An 18,103-nucleotide genomic window follows, 5' to 3' on the forward strand; every position below is an offset into this window, starting at 1 on the left:
GGGTGGAAACCGGGCAGAGCCCGGGGGAAACCCACGACCATCCGCAGGTTGCTGGCAGACCATCTCACGTACGGCCGTTTTGGAAATGAAGGCAGAACGTTGCAAAATCCAAACAATGGTGGCATTTATATTTACTTAACTCGGGAGGTTTTCTTGAAAGTTTTGTATGTGGTTTTACATTAAAAAAAATAAAATAAAAATACACTTGGATATATTATGTTGTACTAAAGTGTGTGTGTGTGTGTGTGTGTGTGTGTGTGTATGTGTGCGCGCGCGCGCGCTTGTCATCAGCTTATACACGTGCTAGCGTGGGGTGTGCTTCAGGGATACACCGAACATTCTGTTATGGCAGAAATTATGTTGGAAGCGACACCCTGATTTTTTAAGTTTAGGACAGATAGTTTTAGTGATAAAAGCAAAGAATAACATTTTTCTCCTAGGCATTGGGGAAAGTAGAGATATGAATATGTTTTAGATGGATTAAACATGTGAAGAAAAAATATTTCTGCTATAATTGCATGTATATTTTCTAAAAAGAGAAGACTAGGTGTCCTAAATGTTAGAAACATTAGGGTAAACTCCAAATAAACAGAAGACCACTATCCATTGGTAAGAATGTGTGAAGTATGTCAAAGTGACAGTTTGGGCGATGATTTGTGTAAGGTAAAACAATCCTTACTCCGAACAGCCCCACTGGAAATAAATCGATGTGTCCTGACACAGCTTCAGTTTTATTTCCATTATTCATGAGGAATGGCATTACCCAGTCATGAAGATATGAAGTTCCGTAAAGGGAAGCACCCATAAATGTTCCTTCTCTACATTGCTTGGAGGCAAGTGCTATTCATTCATATCAGTCAGCACAACAGTGCATGAGAATCATTTCGAAATACTTTAGGAAAGATGACCATGAATGGTGAGATACTCAAGGACAGCCATTCTCTTCCAAACTTCAGCAAATTCAAATTCCATACACATTCTGGGATTTTTTATGTATGCATGATTAGTTTAGAGTTTGGAATATTGTTAGCGTAATCAATGTGAAAAGGCTCTTTTTTTTGTATTTGTTATAATCACAATTTTTTATGTATATATCTTTCAATTACCGTTATACCACGGTATTGTTATGCATTTTGGAGCCGTTATGAGAGAGGTCGATCCAAATTCTAGAAAGGCACACCGTCGTGATGTTGAAAGCAAACGTATTCAGCTGGTTCTGGTCAAGCTCATATTGTTTACCATCACACCAATATCTCCACTCCAACTTTTCACCTGAAAAAAAAAAATACACCATCAGTTTTCTATCCAGCCCCATTTCTTCCTTCTCTTTGCAATTCTTAATGAATGGAATTCAATGGATTACGCCAAGGTAAAGGACTTTTCACTTATGTATTACAAGGAAACCACCACAACTTGTCAGGTAACCTACCTGAAAAACATCAGTATATCCAAAGCCATATAACCTATGCGCCTCTTAACCGACCGTGGGTTTCCACCGGGATTTGCCCGGTTTCCTTCCACCAGAATGCTGGCCGCCGTCGTATATAAGTGAAATGTTCTGGAGTACGGCGTAAAACACCAATCAAATAAATAAATCCTAACCATGACCAGCTCGAAGCCATTATTCTGTTCAAAAACAACTCCAGAACACCAAATACACGCAGTACTTAGATCTGAGTGAACATCTTAATAACCCCCCTTCAGGCAATGATCGCATAAACAGAAATGCTGATTACCTTCAAAGCCAAAAGTGAGTTCCCGATTGGTGTTTCTAACCTGGCCAGTCGTGCATTGAACTAGCTCCAGATATGGTGATCATGTCATTGTATGTAATATGTTGTACAGCATTTCTTGTCTTCAGAATGGTACAACTTCTCCAAGCATCAAAGCTCTTAATTAAACCACATTGCTTATAACCACTGCTTATTGGGACCAACAAAGAACACTTACATAGGATACCCGCTGGTATATTGGGCCATAACTAAACGGTATGAGGAAAACCCACGACCATCCGCATGTTGTTGCAGACCTTCCCACGTATGATGCAGAGAGGAAGCCAGCATAACACGAGTTACGAAAAGCAACATTGATAGCATGCTTGTATGTATTTCGAAGAATTCCTTGACGAAAATCAACCGGCATAATTGTCGCCATATGCACCACGCATACAGAGGATGCCCGCTGCTAGGTAGGGCCGTAGATAAATGGTGTAAATGGTTGTATGCATTTCATAGCCACAAATAGGCCCTAGTTCCCGAGCAATGCCAACCATGTACAATCCATCCGTACTTTGCTGTACCGTATATAAGCAAGAAGAAAAAAATTAGCAAATCTAAAGATCTGGACGGTCGACTTTTCATCCATCAATTTGCAGTCTTTGTAAAGTTTATATGTACACACAAAACACACTTTTTGATGAAATCTAACACTTGTGTTGTTTGCAAACAAAACAAAAAATGTATTACTCCAACACAAACGTGTTAAATAAATGTGAAGAACACATGTTTGTGTTACAAAATAAAATAAACCAATTTATTTAATTGGTTGGTGATTTACGCCGTACTCACAAAAGAAACACAAACTTGTGTTGACTCAAAATGAGGTAATTTAAGCATATTATGTGCAGTTTACCTAACTTGTGTTGGTTCAACAAAAACTTGTGTTTTTTACCGCAATTATTGTGTATAACAATAAAGAAGGTTAAAACTGGTGAGTGCAATAGGCTATATGTGCATTATATGTGTATTAGACACTTTTCATCCATGTTAATAAGTGCACCACACATTTGGCAGGTATACACATGTGTTGCATGCTTCATGTAGAATGCATTGATTCAGCCGAGCTTTCAAATATATACCAGCAAGGTCTGCCAGCAACCTGTGGATGGTCGTGGGTATTCCCCTGGCTCTGCCTGTTTTCCTCCCACCATAATGCTAGCCACCGTCATATAAGTGAAAAAGTCTTGAACACGGGGTAAAACACCAGTCAAATAAATAAAATACCAGCATCGCTGTTCTGGACTACTGGCTCAAACTCTGCAGTACCCTGCAACTGCTGTACACTGATGCAAAAACTGAAAATTGTTTGGAAGCTTGGAAACCTTAAAACTACGTGCAGTTTTAGTTCATATCTAAGACTATTGGTGTTAAGGAACTTTCTTGGTACACAAATAAGTAATGGTCAGCCAGGTGTCAGTGTAACCTGACTGTAGGACATCATGTATAGTAACTTCGACATGGCTTCCCAGTCAGGCTGCAGCTCAGTCATGGGCGGAGTTTTAGGTGAAATACTATATTCATCTAAACAGCAAAAATTCCAACATGAAGTATAGGTTACTAGCTAAATCTGAACCTAACACGGTCATTTCTGGCTCGTGCCCCATCTGCAAGCAGGGTAACAAATGTGGTATGGTCGTCATCACCATCCCCTTCTTCCCCATCGTCCGGCTCTATCTCGAGGTTAGGTAGCTGGTTGTTGATGTACAGGTTGTGTAGGTAAAGACAGCTTCAACAACTTGTGCACTCACTTCTGGCGAATGCATCAGGAACCCGCCAGATTTGTGGTGAATAAATCTGAATGGCAGACAGATGGAGTACCTTTCAAAATTTAATGGAACTGTTAGGGGAATGAAAAGTACTCTTGTAACTAATGAACGGTCAATTTCAATACATATATAACAGGAAGTTTTATAATGGTGGTTTATTTATTTGGTTAAAGTGCTTTGTCTCACTTATGACAGGTTTACTCGTGCATGCTGAAAACGGGAGTGCACAGTGTAAACCGGTGGAGCCGTAGCTGAACCAACATCAAGATTGGTGGTGTTCAAGATGGACCAACGTGTAGACCCATATCTCTATATGTATGAAATGTATTATGGACAGAAACTCTATAAAATCTGTGAAAATCATGATAAAGCAGACGTTATTCCTACCTAAACCTGAACTTAGCTTTGTGGCTCTTGTTGTACTTGGCCTGTGCATCATTATGTGTCTGTATGAAGGGTACCATTAACCACGGTTTCAGAGGATAACCACTGTCCCCAAGGATAATGGTACAATCAAAATCACCATTCTCGTACTTCTCTAAATGCCGCTTCGCTTCAGTATAAAACTGTCATGTGCTGACCCTGGATACCTAGATACTACACTAGTGAATCTGCAGGAAATAACAAGAAAGCATGCAGGGCCACAGTCAATTTCAACAAGCAAATTCAGAAAATACCGTTATCCCATGCATGCTATTAAACTATGCAAAACTTGTGCATGAACCAAACTAGTTTTAGAACTTGAAAGGCTATGAGGTGCCTCAAAATGAATCTGTACTAATTTGATCAAAACTGGACAGTGTATGAAAGAGTAAATTGTAGCCCTAAAACCATCCACCAATTAGAATACAGGAAATCACTAAATATGTTGAAATTCAGCATGCACGTATTCGACAGCTTTCTGTAATCAGTCTACTCAATATTTAACCAAATGATGCTGCGAACAAAAATTTATCAAATTAGGGCAGTATGACGTCACACAACATTTGCTGTAATAATTAAAGCTTTTAAATTTAAAAACTTAATATCCTCCGAATGATTCAATACTGCTTTATACAAGAAAAGGTTCAGTAGTCTAATAACTATGTGATTTATGCAGGTGTTCGCTCTGGGATAGTCTTTAAAAGTTATTCCCCTTGAAATTTTGACCTAGTTGTAGAAGGCGTTGATGTCGGCGAATGACCTAATACCCACCAATGTCTCGCATTAGTTGTGGCCTGCACGTTGAGTGAATGGTAGGTTAGGCGAGAAACAAACACATGTTCATCTTTTGTTGGGGACTTTATAGCAGTATGCGTGCCATCTATGCAGCTCTGACTACGTGTGGGAAATTTGCAATCTCGTAGAAAGCCTGCTGAGCCTCTGCAATCTCCCTCGGATTTGAAGGGAATCAAACTGAAAGGGGATATGTATTTAAATTCACGATGGCGGTAGTGACGCTTCTGACTATTCTGGACGTGCTTGGAACACTTATACCATGAAGATCACTCATTAAACTTTCTCTCCAAAGCCGGTGTTAAAAAGTCCACCACTGGCAAAATTGAGCGCCTGTCAAGTCTACATCGAGCGACGAAATCCCCAGATTTAAAACATCCAGAGAGTGAGTACGATCACGAAAAACACGTTCTCTTCGAATGGTTCGTTTTGCAGCGAGGCCGGCCAAGAGAATATTCGTCATGTTGGATTTACGCTAAAACACACGTTTATTAGGCTTTACGGTGGCACAGAAAGTGCTGTAGTTTTACACGGAAATTTACGCATAATGAATACGTAAGAATTTTCATGAAAACGAACGCTGGTGTAAATTTTTCCGTACGCAAAATTTACACCGTAAATTTTGCGTATGCAGCTTTTTTGAAATTGGCCCCTGGGCCTGCAATAAACATGGCACCATGTGACGTTAGACCATGCAGGCGCATGTTACAGTTGCTTCAAATACCAAAGACATCACAGCAACTACACTAGAGACCACTTTCATAATGCTTCGTAAGGAAAGTTTACTCTGTAAAACTTCCAAATATGGCGTTACAGCATAGTGTACAGTCGGCCTATAACCTTTGTCTACGATGAAATAACGACCGTTCGAAGATTCATGAAAGTTGTCCTAATCCCTGTCGTTGTTGTGATGTCATTGGTAACCACAACGTCACAATCGACGTGGATGTCAGCCGTCCATACACGTTTTGACGTCACGTCATTCGGACGTCACAATCTGGTGTTGCTTGGCAATCTAATATACACAAGCACAGAGAACAGCAGTGTTGTCACGGGTAGATTATAACAGGTAAGTTACAGATGATGGAGCAAGACAGGAATTTTACAGCACGCCCTAGAAACAGACGACTACACGGATTCAGGTTCCGACTAACATCCCTGTTGCAAGTATGTTCATAGCAAACTGCCTAAAAACTTCACAAAGTGTGTCATGATTAAGATGTGGGGGCCTATTTGAGTGTATTCAGATTGAAAGATCTCACCATCTGATTCTGAAATGGCTGATAACCTGATTTGCTGTTCAGAATAAACATTTTGTGCATGCATCAGCCCTGAAGAATGACTTCAAATGTTTGGAAATTCGGTCTGTTCAATCTACCTAGGCCTCTATTCGAAGAAAATGACATCAACTGTTCAAAAAATACCTTAAATCGGTTGTCTAAGTGAATATGTGTATTACTTTACACTTGGAACGAATCTCCTAATCATTTCAAATGGATGGATTTAGATTTGTGAATAGCATCAGGTGTACGCACACTTGATCACAGTTATGATCAAGAGTGTGCATTGGTGAAACTAAGTTATGGAGGATTGCAACAAATTAGCTGTCGATAAAATTTTCTGTTGAATCTGTACGAGTGATGATGGATTGTATTTTCGCCCATCTAACGGACTTATTAGTAATTATGAACGGATAAATCATTTTCATCGACGGAAAAACAATCCATCGCAAGAGTTTTTCAAAAAGTCCGCGCCCTATATGTTTTGCCATTGAATGCACGCCTAATGCAAGTAGGCCTATACATATAATAATGTGATTTATTGTTTGATTATCAAGGAGGAGACAGCAATGGAATGTTGCTCTGATGTACCAGACACCATGACAAAGATGTCCACCCAAGAGTCCGTCGCCATTAGAGTACAAGGCACTGAAGGGTACGTTCAGTTGAAGGAGTTGATATAGAACACTTAAGAAAACGAAACAAGGAGATGAATCAAGGCTTTGATCCCATCTGCCAGACCTGTATAAGCTTAAATGTCAATATTCTTCACAAAACTAAATTCAAACTGGACACTGTTCCATGCATGATAAGCTGTAAGTTCCAGTTTGACAGTTACCTGTTCACTTTTACCAAAATTATGGGCGTTTTGAAAGAAAATTTAAGCATACATTTACTTTTTTTTTTAAATTATCTTTTTGTTAAGAACTGGAACTCGATGCCCGTATGGCCTGGCACTCTGTTTCTGTCTTGACATCATAGATTAAGTTTAGGTTTAATGCAGTTTTTGTTATTTTTTTATGACAGAATGTCCATTTTGGATTTGGAAAGTTTAAGCGCAGATTTGCGTTAGCTGTTCCTGACAGCATCGAAATGTCATGAAACTTTAGCTACAGACGCCTGTCTATACCAGGATAAAACTGTAGGCGTCGTAACAGCACATATTTGTATCCAGCTGAAATCGCCAATTATAATTGAAGTTCCAGGTCAAAAATCATGAGACCGATTCAATGCATTTAACACAAACCACCAAAGAAAATATGATGGGGAATTTGCATGTCAAAAGAAGCAGTCAGCAGTTTTCAAGGATTTCAGAGAAATGCGAGAAATGTTCTAGTTGTGTAAACTTTATCATTACGGTATCCTTAAATATAATGGACCTGTGATTATATACACGTTGTCTTTGTATTAATCAATAATCAAAATTGTTGTGCTCTGATTGAAATCATTGATACTGTATATCCAAGTTGAAGGGAAAGTTTTATTCTGTTCTGCATTATTTTTTGAGCTTACAGCAGTTTGCTTTTTCTTCCTACTAGCAAAATCCTATAAGGCTAACCCTTAAGATTTGGCCCTATGGAAATGTGCTAAGTTTCTACAAAACTGGTAGGGGACAAACACATGCTACATGTATCTGCTCTTTTCTTAACACAAGTGTATGCGTGTTATTTTACGGACCAGTTAACAGATACACAACAGCACATATCCCTAGAGCAGTGGTGGTGAAAATGTGTACTGTTTTGTTGCACTTGGCTCTCTGAATGTTTGTTACTGGCTAGCTGTCGTCTGTATACAGCAGACTAGTCTTGAAAAGTCTGGAGCCAATCCCACCTGTCTCGATTCAAGATCACGTGGCCCTTTTTTATTTCTTTACTGAGATGCCTCTTATCCTTCTTTATCCCTATGGACATTAAAATGCCACCTTTTTCTCTGCTAGGGACGGTTTAGATGTGTGCCCTGCAAAGCGTCGACGTCTAGATCCATCAGATTCTGCAGCGCCCACCCACCAAGAAGGGAACTCCCTTGATGTCAACGGCAATGAACCCACCCGAATGTCCAGAATGGATCTGTATTATCTCCATAAGGCCAAAGAAGTAAAGGTAACTAAACCTGAAAATCAGTCAGCTTTCCTTACACTATTACGATGTAATTTGTCCATTTTCGCTTTTCACATAGGTGTAAACTCATCTACTGCATGTATTTTATTTTCATACACGTAGGTCATAGACAAGCTTCAACAGGTTTACGTAACCTGCATAGTGTGAATGATGGTGCCTTCTTTGCCTTATGTACATAACTTTGGTAATTTTTTTTTTTTTTTTTTGGCATCAGGAAATTAAAAAGCTTTTCCAAGAAAATGGTTTTTTGCCTGTGCCAGACTCAACTGATCTGACCTTCCTCACAACTGAACTCAAACGCCGACAACACTGTCAAAAACACGGCATAAAACATGACATTAGACTGATGGATATGGGAGGCAACTCTGGAATCCAGGCGTCATCAGGACACCAGAGCTTGGGTAACCAGCCAGCAAATGCAAGAACCAGCAAGCGACACTCTCAACCGTCTTCTGAGGACCATGATGTCCCTAGAAAAGTTCGTGTCATACAGCAAGGCAGACAGTGATTTCTAACAGACTCATTTCGAAATTCTTTTTACTACTTACGTCATTCTTGACGGATGGTATAAATGTACCAAGACAATAAACAAATGAACATATCATACAAAACTGTTGTTCATGTAAATAAAAGAAATTATAAGTCGTGATATACTAGGCTTCTCACTAAACAAGAGTTAGGATGAGTGGTCGTGTCCACAAGGTGTCCTGACGTTGGAGTGAAAAGTAACTCTGATAATGATTCCTCAGTTGCTGTATTAAGATGTATTGTTTGATGCTTCCACGACCGAAGTCCTGCGTCAAGTGTCATTAATTTACATCACATGCCTGTTGGTATTTTAACGTGAATTCCATTTCTGGAAAAAGATCTGAATTTTTAGAAAAGCAACACCAGTCAGAATGCTTGAGGTGTCTACCTCTTTTTAAGTTTAATATGGGTAGTGCAAAGACCTTACATTTTAAACATGTAAATCTGTAACTCTTTATCTCTTAGTGTTTTGTAGAAGATTCTCTTGGTGTTTTGTAGAAGATGACAATCAGACTTCTGGTTGGCTTGTTTTCAGCATGTTCCAGCAGGGTGTCTCTTGCCCGGTGTCTGTGGCATGATGTTTTAGTTGGGCAACACATCCCTGGTGTGTGTGGCACGATGTTTCAGAGAGGCAGAACATGCTTGGTGTTTATAACATGCTGTTTCAGCGAGGCAACACTACATTAATATGTTCGCTATATACTGAAAGCAAACAATCAATCAAATGAATTAGACACATGGCTGTTATGGGCAAATACTCTTTCCCAATCACTCTGAGACTCATTCACTGCTATTTCCGCCTGGCACACTGGTGTGTTATGAAACGTCACAAGAAGCTCAACACTGATTCATATATCTTTCAGAAGCTCCCAACAACATGTAAGCAATGCTGCAAGTAACATCTCAGAATTTGTTGTTATATTCCACACAACACATAATAAAAGCTAAATTTCATTTAAAGATAGCATAATTAATATTACTGCTGCATTTGAAGAAGGTAAACAACCAGTTACAGATTACATAAATCCACACAATGCATACAACTGTGGTATTGATTTATTTCTAGCTCGTAAATAAGGGACATGTTTGGAGGCAAAAGGTTGACAATGTAAAATATGTGCATTCATAAATCATTCACATAAAACAAAACAGGTCTTTGCTATACGTTATCAACGACGTGTATCTGCACTTTTGTCATCCACTGGACTTCGATTTCCTTTTCCACAGCTTTTCCAATGACACTTTCAAAGCAGGCCACAACAGTGATATGTTCCGCATGTACCAGTCTCTGCAAAAACGAGTCACAACATAAGGATTTAGGACTACTGTATTCAAGCTAAACTTCCATTAAGTTACTCATTCTGACTGATTCTGAGAGTTTTACCAACTGGAAAATGTCACTTTTGGCCACAAAAAGAATATTTTGATGCTTCCTAAATCTGTAACTGTTTAGCTGAATTTTTAGGCAAACATGACAAGTACCATGTGAAAATTATGGCTACTAAGGTATTATGAACCAGTAAACTTTTAACTAATCTGTATATCCAATTATTTCATTGCAGCTTAAGCTCAAGATTTCTTCATTTATGCGATGGCAGTCAGTTTTCTTGGTGGAGCAAGTTACATGCAAACTATTCTATATGTGATATGCACACTGTATCGGTGGAATACAACTTGTCTCCAACATTAGACTTCCTTATCTGCTACATTGGGGGGTGTGCAAGGGTGAACAAGATTTCACAACACCCTGAGGGGAAGGAGAGGCAAAGCAGACCGTAATACTCCACCTGACTTGAACATGCTCATTACAACAGTGAGTTCACTTCAAAGATAAAATTCCCCTGGGCTCTGTATGGTTTCCTTTAGATCTGAGAACTGCGTCATTCTTTTAAGATTAGCTTACATAATTACAATTCATGCGGAGGCATGGTCAACTGATCTCAAAGCTAGGTTTCCTCCCACCATAATGCTGGCCACCATAGGGTAAGTATAATATTCTTTATTATGGCTTAAAACACCAATCAAGCAAATAAATAAATATAAGAAAAAAAATCCACTTAACCACAGATCAAGTAGACAATTAAGGATTCACTGAGAATCAAGAATTGTTTGCCTTCAAGATGGCAGTCATGTTTAGGGTTGGAGGAAACCACAGACCTTTGCTGCATACCTCTTACGCCGAGACTGAAACAGCGAGAGCTGAGTTCAAACACGCCACCCCACTGATCAAGGGCCAGATAGTTGTAAAGAGCCAGCACTTTCTATCTGAGCCAGGCAATTAAGGAGTTTAATTAAGTGAAGTGACTATCAATACAAGTTTACATTAATTACGTGGGGGTCTCCATGGCTCAGGTGGTTAGCGCGCTAGCGCATTCTAATGACCCAGGAGCCTCTTACCAATGCGGTCAATGTGAGTTCAAGTCCAGCTCGTGCTGGCTTCCTCTCCAGCCATACATGAGAAGGTTTGCAGCAGCCCGCAGGTGGTTGTGGGTTTCTCCCACCATAATGCTGACCGCTGTCATATAACTGAAATATTCTTCAGTACGGCATAAAACACCAATCAAATTAATAAATACATTAAGTACTGATCTTATCGCAGCCAATCAGCTCTTGATTAAATGAGGTCTCAAGTTCTAACTTTGATTTTGGAGGGGATTTTATATCCTTTGGGTACAATTTTATCCATCAATAAACCAGCAAAAAGTTTCTGTATGGCATTAAACAACAATGTAGATAAATAATTAAATACTGATGTCAATTATACTTTCCTTACTTGTTATATTGCATGTGTATCTTATATTTATCATCCAAAAACTTCCTGTAAAATTCAGACATCTCTTCTGGTGATAATGTTGTTGTCGTCTCATCCTTTTCACCATTCTGTCTTTTCTCCTCTAGTATTCTCTTAACGAATTCATTTTTTTTCTGTGAAGTTTAAAGCAGAATCATTTAGGTGGTAAAATGGAAATCAAGCACACTAGCATACATTAATTAATAGCCGTTTTAGTTGAACCGTTTTAGCTGAACCAGAACTTGAAAGTAAAACTTCTTTCTTCTGGCTTAATTGTCAAAAGACACTACAAAGTACTTATTCAAACGGGTTAAAATCTTCAATATACATCTTTCAGGCCTAACAAAAAAAATTTTGGAATGTGCTACCACAAAAAAATGGCCAGAAGTTGACTGATGTTTGTATAGGCTAGCATCTAAAGTCCATTACTTTGAAGAAACTGTTGTTGTGTTCCAGCCAAAACTCATGATTCCATTTTCTGGTGTCTTCCCTTCGGAGTCGAAATTCTCTCTGCCAGTCTGTCTCATCGTCAGGGATATAAAACTTGTAGGGTCGGATGTTTGATATTGGGTGAGGAGGTCCTATCCAATCAGACCTTGGGTTTAAGGGTGGATCAGGAATTAACTTTGGCTTTTCCTACAATAGAGAGTGCAGCTAAGTTAAATATAAAGTTCCAATTTACTCTTAATAGAGACCTTTACTTAAAAGTTAAAAGTTCAATTTGTAACAAGAACAGGTAAACTAATTCAAGTTTGAAGTTATAAGTTACAACTTGTAACTTTCAACTAAAGATCTCTAATATCTGTCTTAGGCCATATGATGGGATGAATCATATCATTGCAGGTACCGGTACGTGGTAGGTAAGTTACACTGCCCACCTATGCACACTATCATACTACAATAAACAGGCCAGGTCGTATAAGTCTATACAAGACCAGTTTACATTTATCATGATTTTAGTGTGAGACTGTCCAATCTTAGTTGAAGAAAATTTTGCCAAACCTAACGTCTGATCAACCTCTGATTAATTTATTTCACCCTGGAAGTAGGCATAGGCCTACAGAATATATCTACTTTTTTTACATACATATAACAATTTTACGTCTATCACCTCAACACTTTGTCCTTTGAGCCCATTCATTTATTCATCCATTCATTCTATTAGTGACTTTAGTTAGCGAGGACATAGGTTTTGTGCAGATGTAAGACCTGTTTGTCTGCGGTTGAATCACCTGCGAGACTATCTTACGTTGTTGGGTGGACACGTGACTGGCTTTTGGGGAAACAAGTGTTAAATATATGCTGGACAAAGAACGCAAATGCTCTGGTGGGTTTTCACACGTGCCACAGCCTGAGAATTTATTATGTTAGACAGAGGTAATCAGTATAAAAGTAGGAGATCTGTAAATATGTTCCTTTCCCTTCCTTCCTTCCTTCCGAGTTTGGATAGTGTTCCCGCCGAGGGGCTCACAAGGAGAAGCAGCCTAGAGGGTAACGTCTGGCAGTCAAGACGGTACAGCACCTGGGTGAAATGTATGAATGAAGACTGGCTGTGATCTTGGTAAAACACGTCTTGACTGCTCGGCTGTCTTGGAGGGAATGGGGCTAAAACAAAGGGCCTCATGGCAAGGCTGGGGTGTGGAGGTCATGTGACCTCCCACCCCCTCTCAGGCCATGGGCACTCCCCCACAAGCATAAGGCTTGGTTACTGATGTGACTAGCTTACTGGTGAACACCCAGGGCAGATCTGACCTGGGGGTTTACACTCTCCCCCCCTAAAAAGGACACGGGAAGCCTCCAACTAGAGCGACGTGGTCCACTCAGCCAAGAAGTCAAGTGCGCGCTACCAAGTCAAAGCACTTGTCCACTCACCCAAGTAGATACCCCTGTGGTACTTCATGGACAGAACACTTTAAAAGTGATGATTTCTGTTATTGTCCCTGGTATCCAGAGAATCACTGCTAGAGTCCCTGTCTTGTGCCAGCGTCACACGCACTCGCTTTGCTTCCTGGAGAGTAGGTACGGTGGCCCTCCTTTTCATTCCAAGGGCCAGCCATAGGTTTGGACAGTTCTTCTTTTGCCTGTCCTTCTGGGTGTTGGCCTGATGACTGAGCGCAATGTACAGTCGGCTCTCTTTCCCGGTATTCAGGTTGGGTGTGACAGCAACGTTCCGTGCCTTGATGGGCTTGGTCACCTCAGTAGAGGGATCAGATGCATGCGCCGCCGTCGAGGGGCTACATGACATATGAACCATACTGGGCATACCAGCCGGGGGTTCGCCAGGCCTGTCGTCCACCGTCGAGGGGCTCGACAGCCTTGTGGCGTCCGCAAGGGATGATGCGCCATCTCTGTCCCCTGTGGGCTGTGGACTGTCTCTCTTCCTGAAGATGTCCTTTAGTGTCCTTACTAGGCAAGCTCTGGCTTCATCTCGCTCTCTCCGGAGTACATCACGCTCCAGTTGGACGTTGATGAGCTCAGCTTTCAGGGACTGGATCTCTAGCAGTAATGCTTCCATATTGACCTGTAACATAAGAAAAGCGAGCCAGATAAAAAAGAACAAAGCATGCCAATATTGCCTACCAATGGTCCTACATATTTCTTAAAAATCATGCGTAGTGCACTATACAGAGCATATTTAAAATTTTAGAAGTTTTAAATGGAAAAGGAATGGTACTTATCACCAGACAGAAAGAAAAGGGGTAATGTCAAAATTCTGTACTTTATCAAGAGCGATATCCATTATTACCCAAAATTCTACAAAAAGTAACAAAAAGGACTGGGTTACCCTGCTCAAAGCACCCATGTGAGAGTTTGCTCAGGTTATACCCAGACCATATACTTGCTGTAGGCAACCCCGTATGGATCATAAGTGAACCTTCGGGGAGGTTGCTTCTGGCGTTCGGAGCGTCTTATGGAGTCCCGCGACGTGGTCTCCACGGGTAGAGGGATGTCCTCGTCCATCTCATTGGGGGCTCGTCTGGGACTGGTGTCATCAGTTGAGGATGTCTGCACCGTCGTGGGCATCGCTGGTTCAGAGTCCACATTGTCTGCCACAGGAGTACTATCCACTTCACCTTGCTGATCTGCCACGAGGGTTTCCACTGGAGGATTTTCCAATGCTTCATTGACTTGATCAGGTCGTAGGTGGAACGGCTGCCGTGGGACAAACTCTGGGCAGTTCGGATTTAATGGCCGTGAATTGACTGCTGACGGTGCGGTGTCTTGTTCTGGGCCTGTAATTGGCTCCACAACATGTCCCCCTGCATCCGAAAGCGTCGCACAGTACCATCTGTCCTCATCGCTGAAGTCTGTGTGGTCTTCTGCTTCATCTTGTTGAGCAGTTAGCCGAGGTTTTGAGCGTGTTACCGGTCTCTCTGGTGCGGATGGTGCATCTTCCTCATCGATTTCTAGAGGCAGAGAGCCTATCGGGAGTAAAAGGTTACGGTGGTAGGTTTTGGATGTCTTGTCTCCAATTTCTGGTCTGACTACATAGACTGGGAGATCTGAGTGTTGCCTCTCCACCACAAAGATGCCAGGTCTCCACCGATCTGCAATTTTGTGTTTCCCCCTGACTCCAACATTACGCACAAGTACTCTGTCACCACACTCAAGTTTAATGGCATGTGCCCTTTTGTCATAATAGCCCTTGTTGCGGATTGCTGTAGGACGGTTTGAGGAAGCCCGGGTCTCTGATTGTCCTTTTAATGCCTCAGAGACCCCTCGGAGTTTAAATCCGCAGAGGTGGAGTTTGACTTAGTTTGGCGAATTTGTGTGTAAAAGTCATCTCCCTCCTTGGTGCGTTGCCACACCAAAGCCTGATTTGGAGAATTTCGGCACCTGGGTCTGCTGTGATCCCACTGTCCGCAGTTGTGACAGAACCTGCAAAATTTAGTTGTCTTCTGACCATTTTTCTTGGGCTCCTGCTCCTTGTTTCTCACCAGATGGTCCTGATCAGGTTGTTTGGTAAGGGAGTGAGTCTGACTTACAAGGGAAAAGATCTTCTGTATGTCAGCCTTTAAGTCGTGGAGTTCGGAACTACCAGACTCCACTGTCTCAGAGGTATTGTGTACATGATTCCGGGCTTTTGCCTGGGTGGGAAATACCACATCGTCTTTTTCTACATCCCTTACTGCATCCATGAGTTCCGGGAGTGATGGAGATGCACCAGTTTGAAAGCGTGCATTCAAAATGCTGTACACGTTTGGGTTCCGATTGGTCGTGCGGAACTGTGTAAGTCGAGTTTGATCGACTTCAGTCTGAGACATGGGCTTGCTTAGTCTGAGCTTCTGCAGCTCGACTTCAAGCCGTATCAGGTACTCCGATGGTAACTCACTGGGAGTCGGTGTCAGAGAAAAGAATTGCTTCCAAGTGAGGACATCATCTTTTTTTCCTCTGTACAACCGTCTCAGGTAAGAGATCATTTCGTCTGGCTGCTTGTTCTCCCCAAGACCTAGCACCATATCAAGGGCTGGTGACAGCAAACTGCTCATCAACCGCTGACGTTTGGATGATGCAGTCAGCGTCTGGTCATCCTGAATTATGCGCATTTGTTGGCACCATTCTTCGAGAGAACTTTCCCCACTCTTCACCGGGTAGGTTCCAGAGAATGGCTTCACTCGGTAAAAGTGGGGGCTTGGCCTTTCCCAAAAGATGGGCATTTGCTGACTCCCTTGAGGGGCTTGCATTGGGCTATGTGCCGAACTTGTATGTTGATCAACTGGTGTGGCAGCTGCTGAGTGAACATGGGCTGCTGTCACATATGAGGTCTTCTGCCGTAATACCTCAGGGGCAGGAGTTGGGGCAGATGCTAATGGCTGGCCATCAGCCACTACAGGTGGGGTAGGTGTTGTTGGCTGGATATTAGGCATCACAGGGGCTTTCTCACTAGAGGCAACCAAACAAGCATTCTTCATTAGCTCAGTGATCTGCCTCATGAGCAGTTCATTATTTCGCTGAAGTAAGTCCAGCATCCCAGATTTTTGTTTTGCTAGTTCCTCCTGGACATCTCTAGAGATCCAAGATTTTTGTTTTGCTAGTTCCTCCTGGACATCTCTAGAGATCCAAGATTTTTGTTTTGCTAGTTCCTCCTGGACATATTTAGAGATGCCTCCTTTGTCAACCGATCCAGGCTGGCCACTGGCTGAAATGTTTTCCACCAATGGGTGTGGAAGGGGTAGTTGATTGACTGTGACCTCCTTTTCCCTAAACAGCATGGCATGACCCACCCTAAGCATAGTATCCTGGCTGGCAAATTCCACCAAGAAGGTGGGAACCACTCCAGGAACATGTATGACTTTAGACGTCGTACCATAGAGCTCCTCCACTCTCTCCTTAATGTCAGCCTCTCTCGTGTCTTCAGGCAGGTCAGTTAAGGCCACTGACTTTGAGCAGTCTATATGTCTAGACTTCATCAGTTTTTCCAAAGTGCCCTGCTCAATACCAGCCATGATATGTGGCTTGGTGAAGCTTGTCAGGGTGGAAAGAGACAGTTAATCACTTCAGTGCGAGCTCAACGAGAGTGTCACTATATGATTTACTGCTGGAGGTAGCTGTGAACAAGAAGACTGACAGACTGTAGATCACATGAAATGGATGTGAACAGCTGTTACTACAGGGTGACGTAGTGTGGCAAGAGGTCACTGCTTCTCTGTCATGAAAGTGTCTCAGCAATATTTAATAACACCAAAGCGCAATCACGATTGTCCCATTTCGGGCGCCAAATGTAAGACCTGTTTGTCTGCGGTTGAATCACCTGCGAGACTATCTTACGTTGTCGGGTGGACACGTGACTGGCTTTTGGGGAAACAAGTGTTAAATATATGCTGGACAAAGAACGCAAATGCTCTGGTGGGTTTTCACATGTGCCACAGCCTGAGAATTTATTATGTTAGACAGAGGTAATCAGTATAAAAGTAGGAGATCTGTAAATATGTTCCTTTCCCTTCCTTCCTTCCTTCCGAGTTTGGATAGTGTTCCCGCCGAGGGGCTCACAAGGAGAAGCAGCCTAGAGGGTAACGTCTGGCAGTCAAGACGGTACAGCACCTGGGTGAAATGTATGAATGAAGACTGGCTGTGATCTTGGTAAAACACGTCTTGACTGCTCGGCTGTCTTGGAGGGAATGGGGCTAAAACAAAGGGCCGCATGGCAAGGCTGGGGTGTGGAGGTCATGTGACCTCCCACCCCCTCTCAGGCCATGGGCACTCCCCCACAAGCATAAGGCTTGGTTACTGATGTGACTAGCTTACTGGTGAACACCCAGGGCAGATCTGGCCTGGAGATTTGGGCAGATCTGACCTGGGGGTTTACACAGAACTCCCTAATGCCTGCACTCAGTCATATTCTCGAACCAAGGTATGATACATCAATGTAGAGTGTCGTATCTGTGTCACTTTGCTGGCGAAGGTGCCACTCAGCAAGGTGACGACGCACATACTTACCTCCCTTCGACGTTGAGCTGCTGTAAACTGCAGTTCGCGCCTTCTGCAGTACGTGAGCGACGGTGTTTGCGCTTTATATGATCTACATGCTTGGCAAACATAATACAGAAGTGGCTTTCTCAAGTATCTGTCAACCATTTCAACTCTTCGACTAGGATATACTCCGGTCGGGTTAAACCACCAAACGCAC

At 42.0% G+C, this 18,103-nt stretch overlaps 2 protein-coding genes across 4 annotated transcripts; one reads left to right on the forward strand and one right to left on the reverse strand.

The window, feature by feature from the left end:
- The first annotated feature begins 4,941 nt into the window (after positions 1 to 4,941).
- Positions 4,942 to 8,737, forward strand: LOC135469181 (uncharacterized). Of its 3 annotated transcripts, none has more exons than XM_064747723.1 (4): positions 4,942 to 5,144; positions 6,597 to 6,694; positions 7,976 to 8,138; positions 8,371 to 8,737. In XM_064747723.1, exons 2-4 carry the CDS (start codon positions 6,609 to 6,611, stop codon positions 8,662 to 8,664), a joined length of 543 nt encoding a protein of 180 aa, XP_064603793.1. In that variant the 5' UTR covers positions 4,942 to 5,144; positions 6,597 to 6,608; the 3' UTR covers positions 8,665 to 8,737. The 3 variants fall into 3 exon arrangements, with proteins under 3 accessions (XP_064603793.1, XP_064603792.1, XP_064603794.1); XM_064747722.1 differs by lacking the exon at positions 4,942 to 5,144 and adding an exon at positions 5,573 to 5,926; XM_064747724.1 differs by lacking the exon at positions 4,942 to 5,144 and adding an exon at positions 5,576 to 5,828.
- A 3,167-nt stretch (positions 8,738 to 11,904) lies between these two features.
- On the reverse strand, positions 11,905 to 18,047 carry LOC135466512 (uncharacterized). The gene is made up of 3 exons (XM_064744035.1): positions 17,914 to 18,047; positions 13,348 to 17,517; positions 11,905 to 12,111 (listed from the first exon to the last, which is right to left on the reverse strand). Exon 2 carries the CDS (start codon positions 16,920 to 16,922, stop codon positions 15,177 to 15,179), a length of 1,746 nt encoding a protein of 581 aa, XP_064600105.1. The 5' UTR covers positions 16,923 to 17,517; positions 17,914 to 18,047; the 3' UTR covers positions 11,905 to 12,111; positions 13,348 to 15,176.
- Positions 18,048 to 18,103: the final 56 nt, after the last annotated feature.

The sequence above is a fragment of the Liolophura sinensis genome, chromosome 6 (assembly GCF_032854445.1).
Source record: "Liolophura sinensis isolate JHLJ2023 chromosome 6, CUHK_Ljap_v2, whole genome shotgun sequence".
NCBI lineage: Eukaryota > Metazoa > Mollusca > Polyplacophora > Chitonida > Chitonidae > Liolophura > Liolophura sinensis.

Excerpts from the sequence above, each read along its gene's own strand:
- LOC135469181 (XM_064747722.1), top strand. The coding sequence starts at position 5,840 with ATGATGGAGCAAGACAGGAATTTTACAGCACGCCCTAGAAACAGACGA. Across the intron at positions 5,927-6,596 it reads GACTAACATCCCTGTTGCAA|GAGGAGACAGCAATGGAATG; the intron begins GTATGTTCATAG and ends TTGATTATCAAG. Across the intron at positions 8,139-8,370 it reads ATAAGGCCAAAGAAGTAAAG|GAAATTAAAAAGCTTTTCCA; the intron begins GTAACTAAACCT and ends TTTTGGCATCAG.
- LOC135466512 (XM_064744035.1), bottom strand. The coding sequence starts at position 16,922 with ATGGCTGGTATTGAGCAGGGCACTTTGGAAAAACTGATGAAGTCTAGA.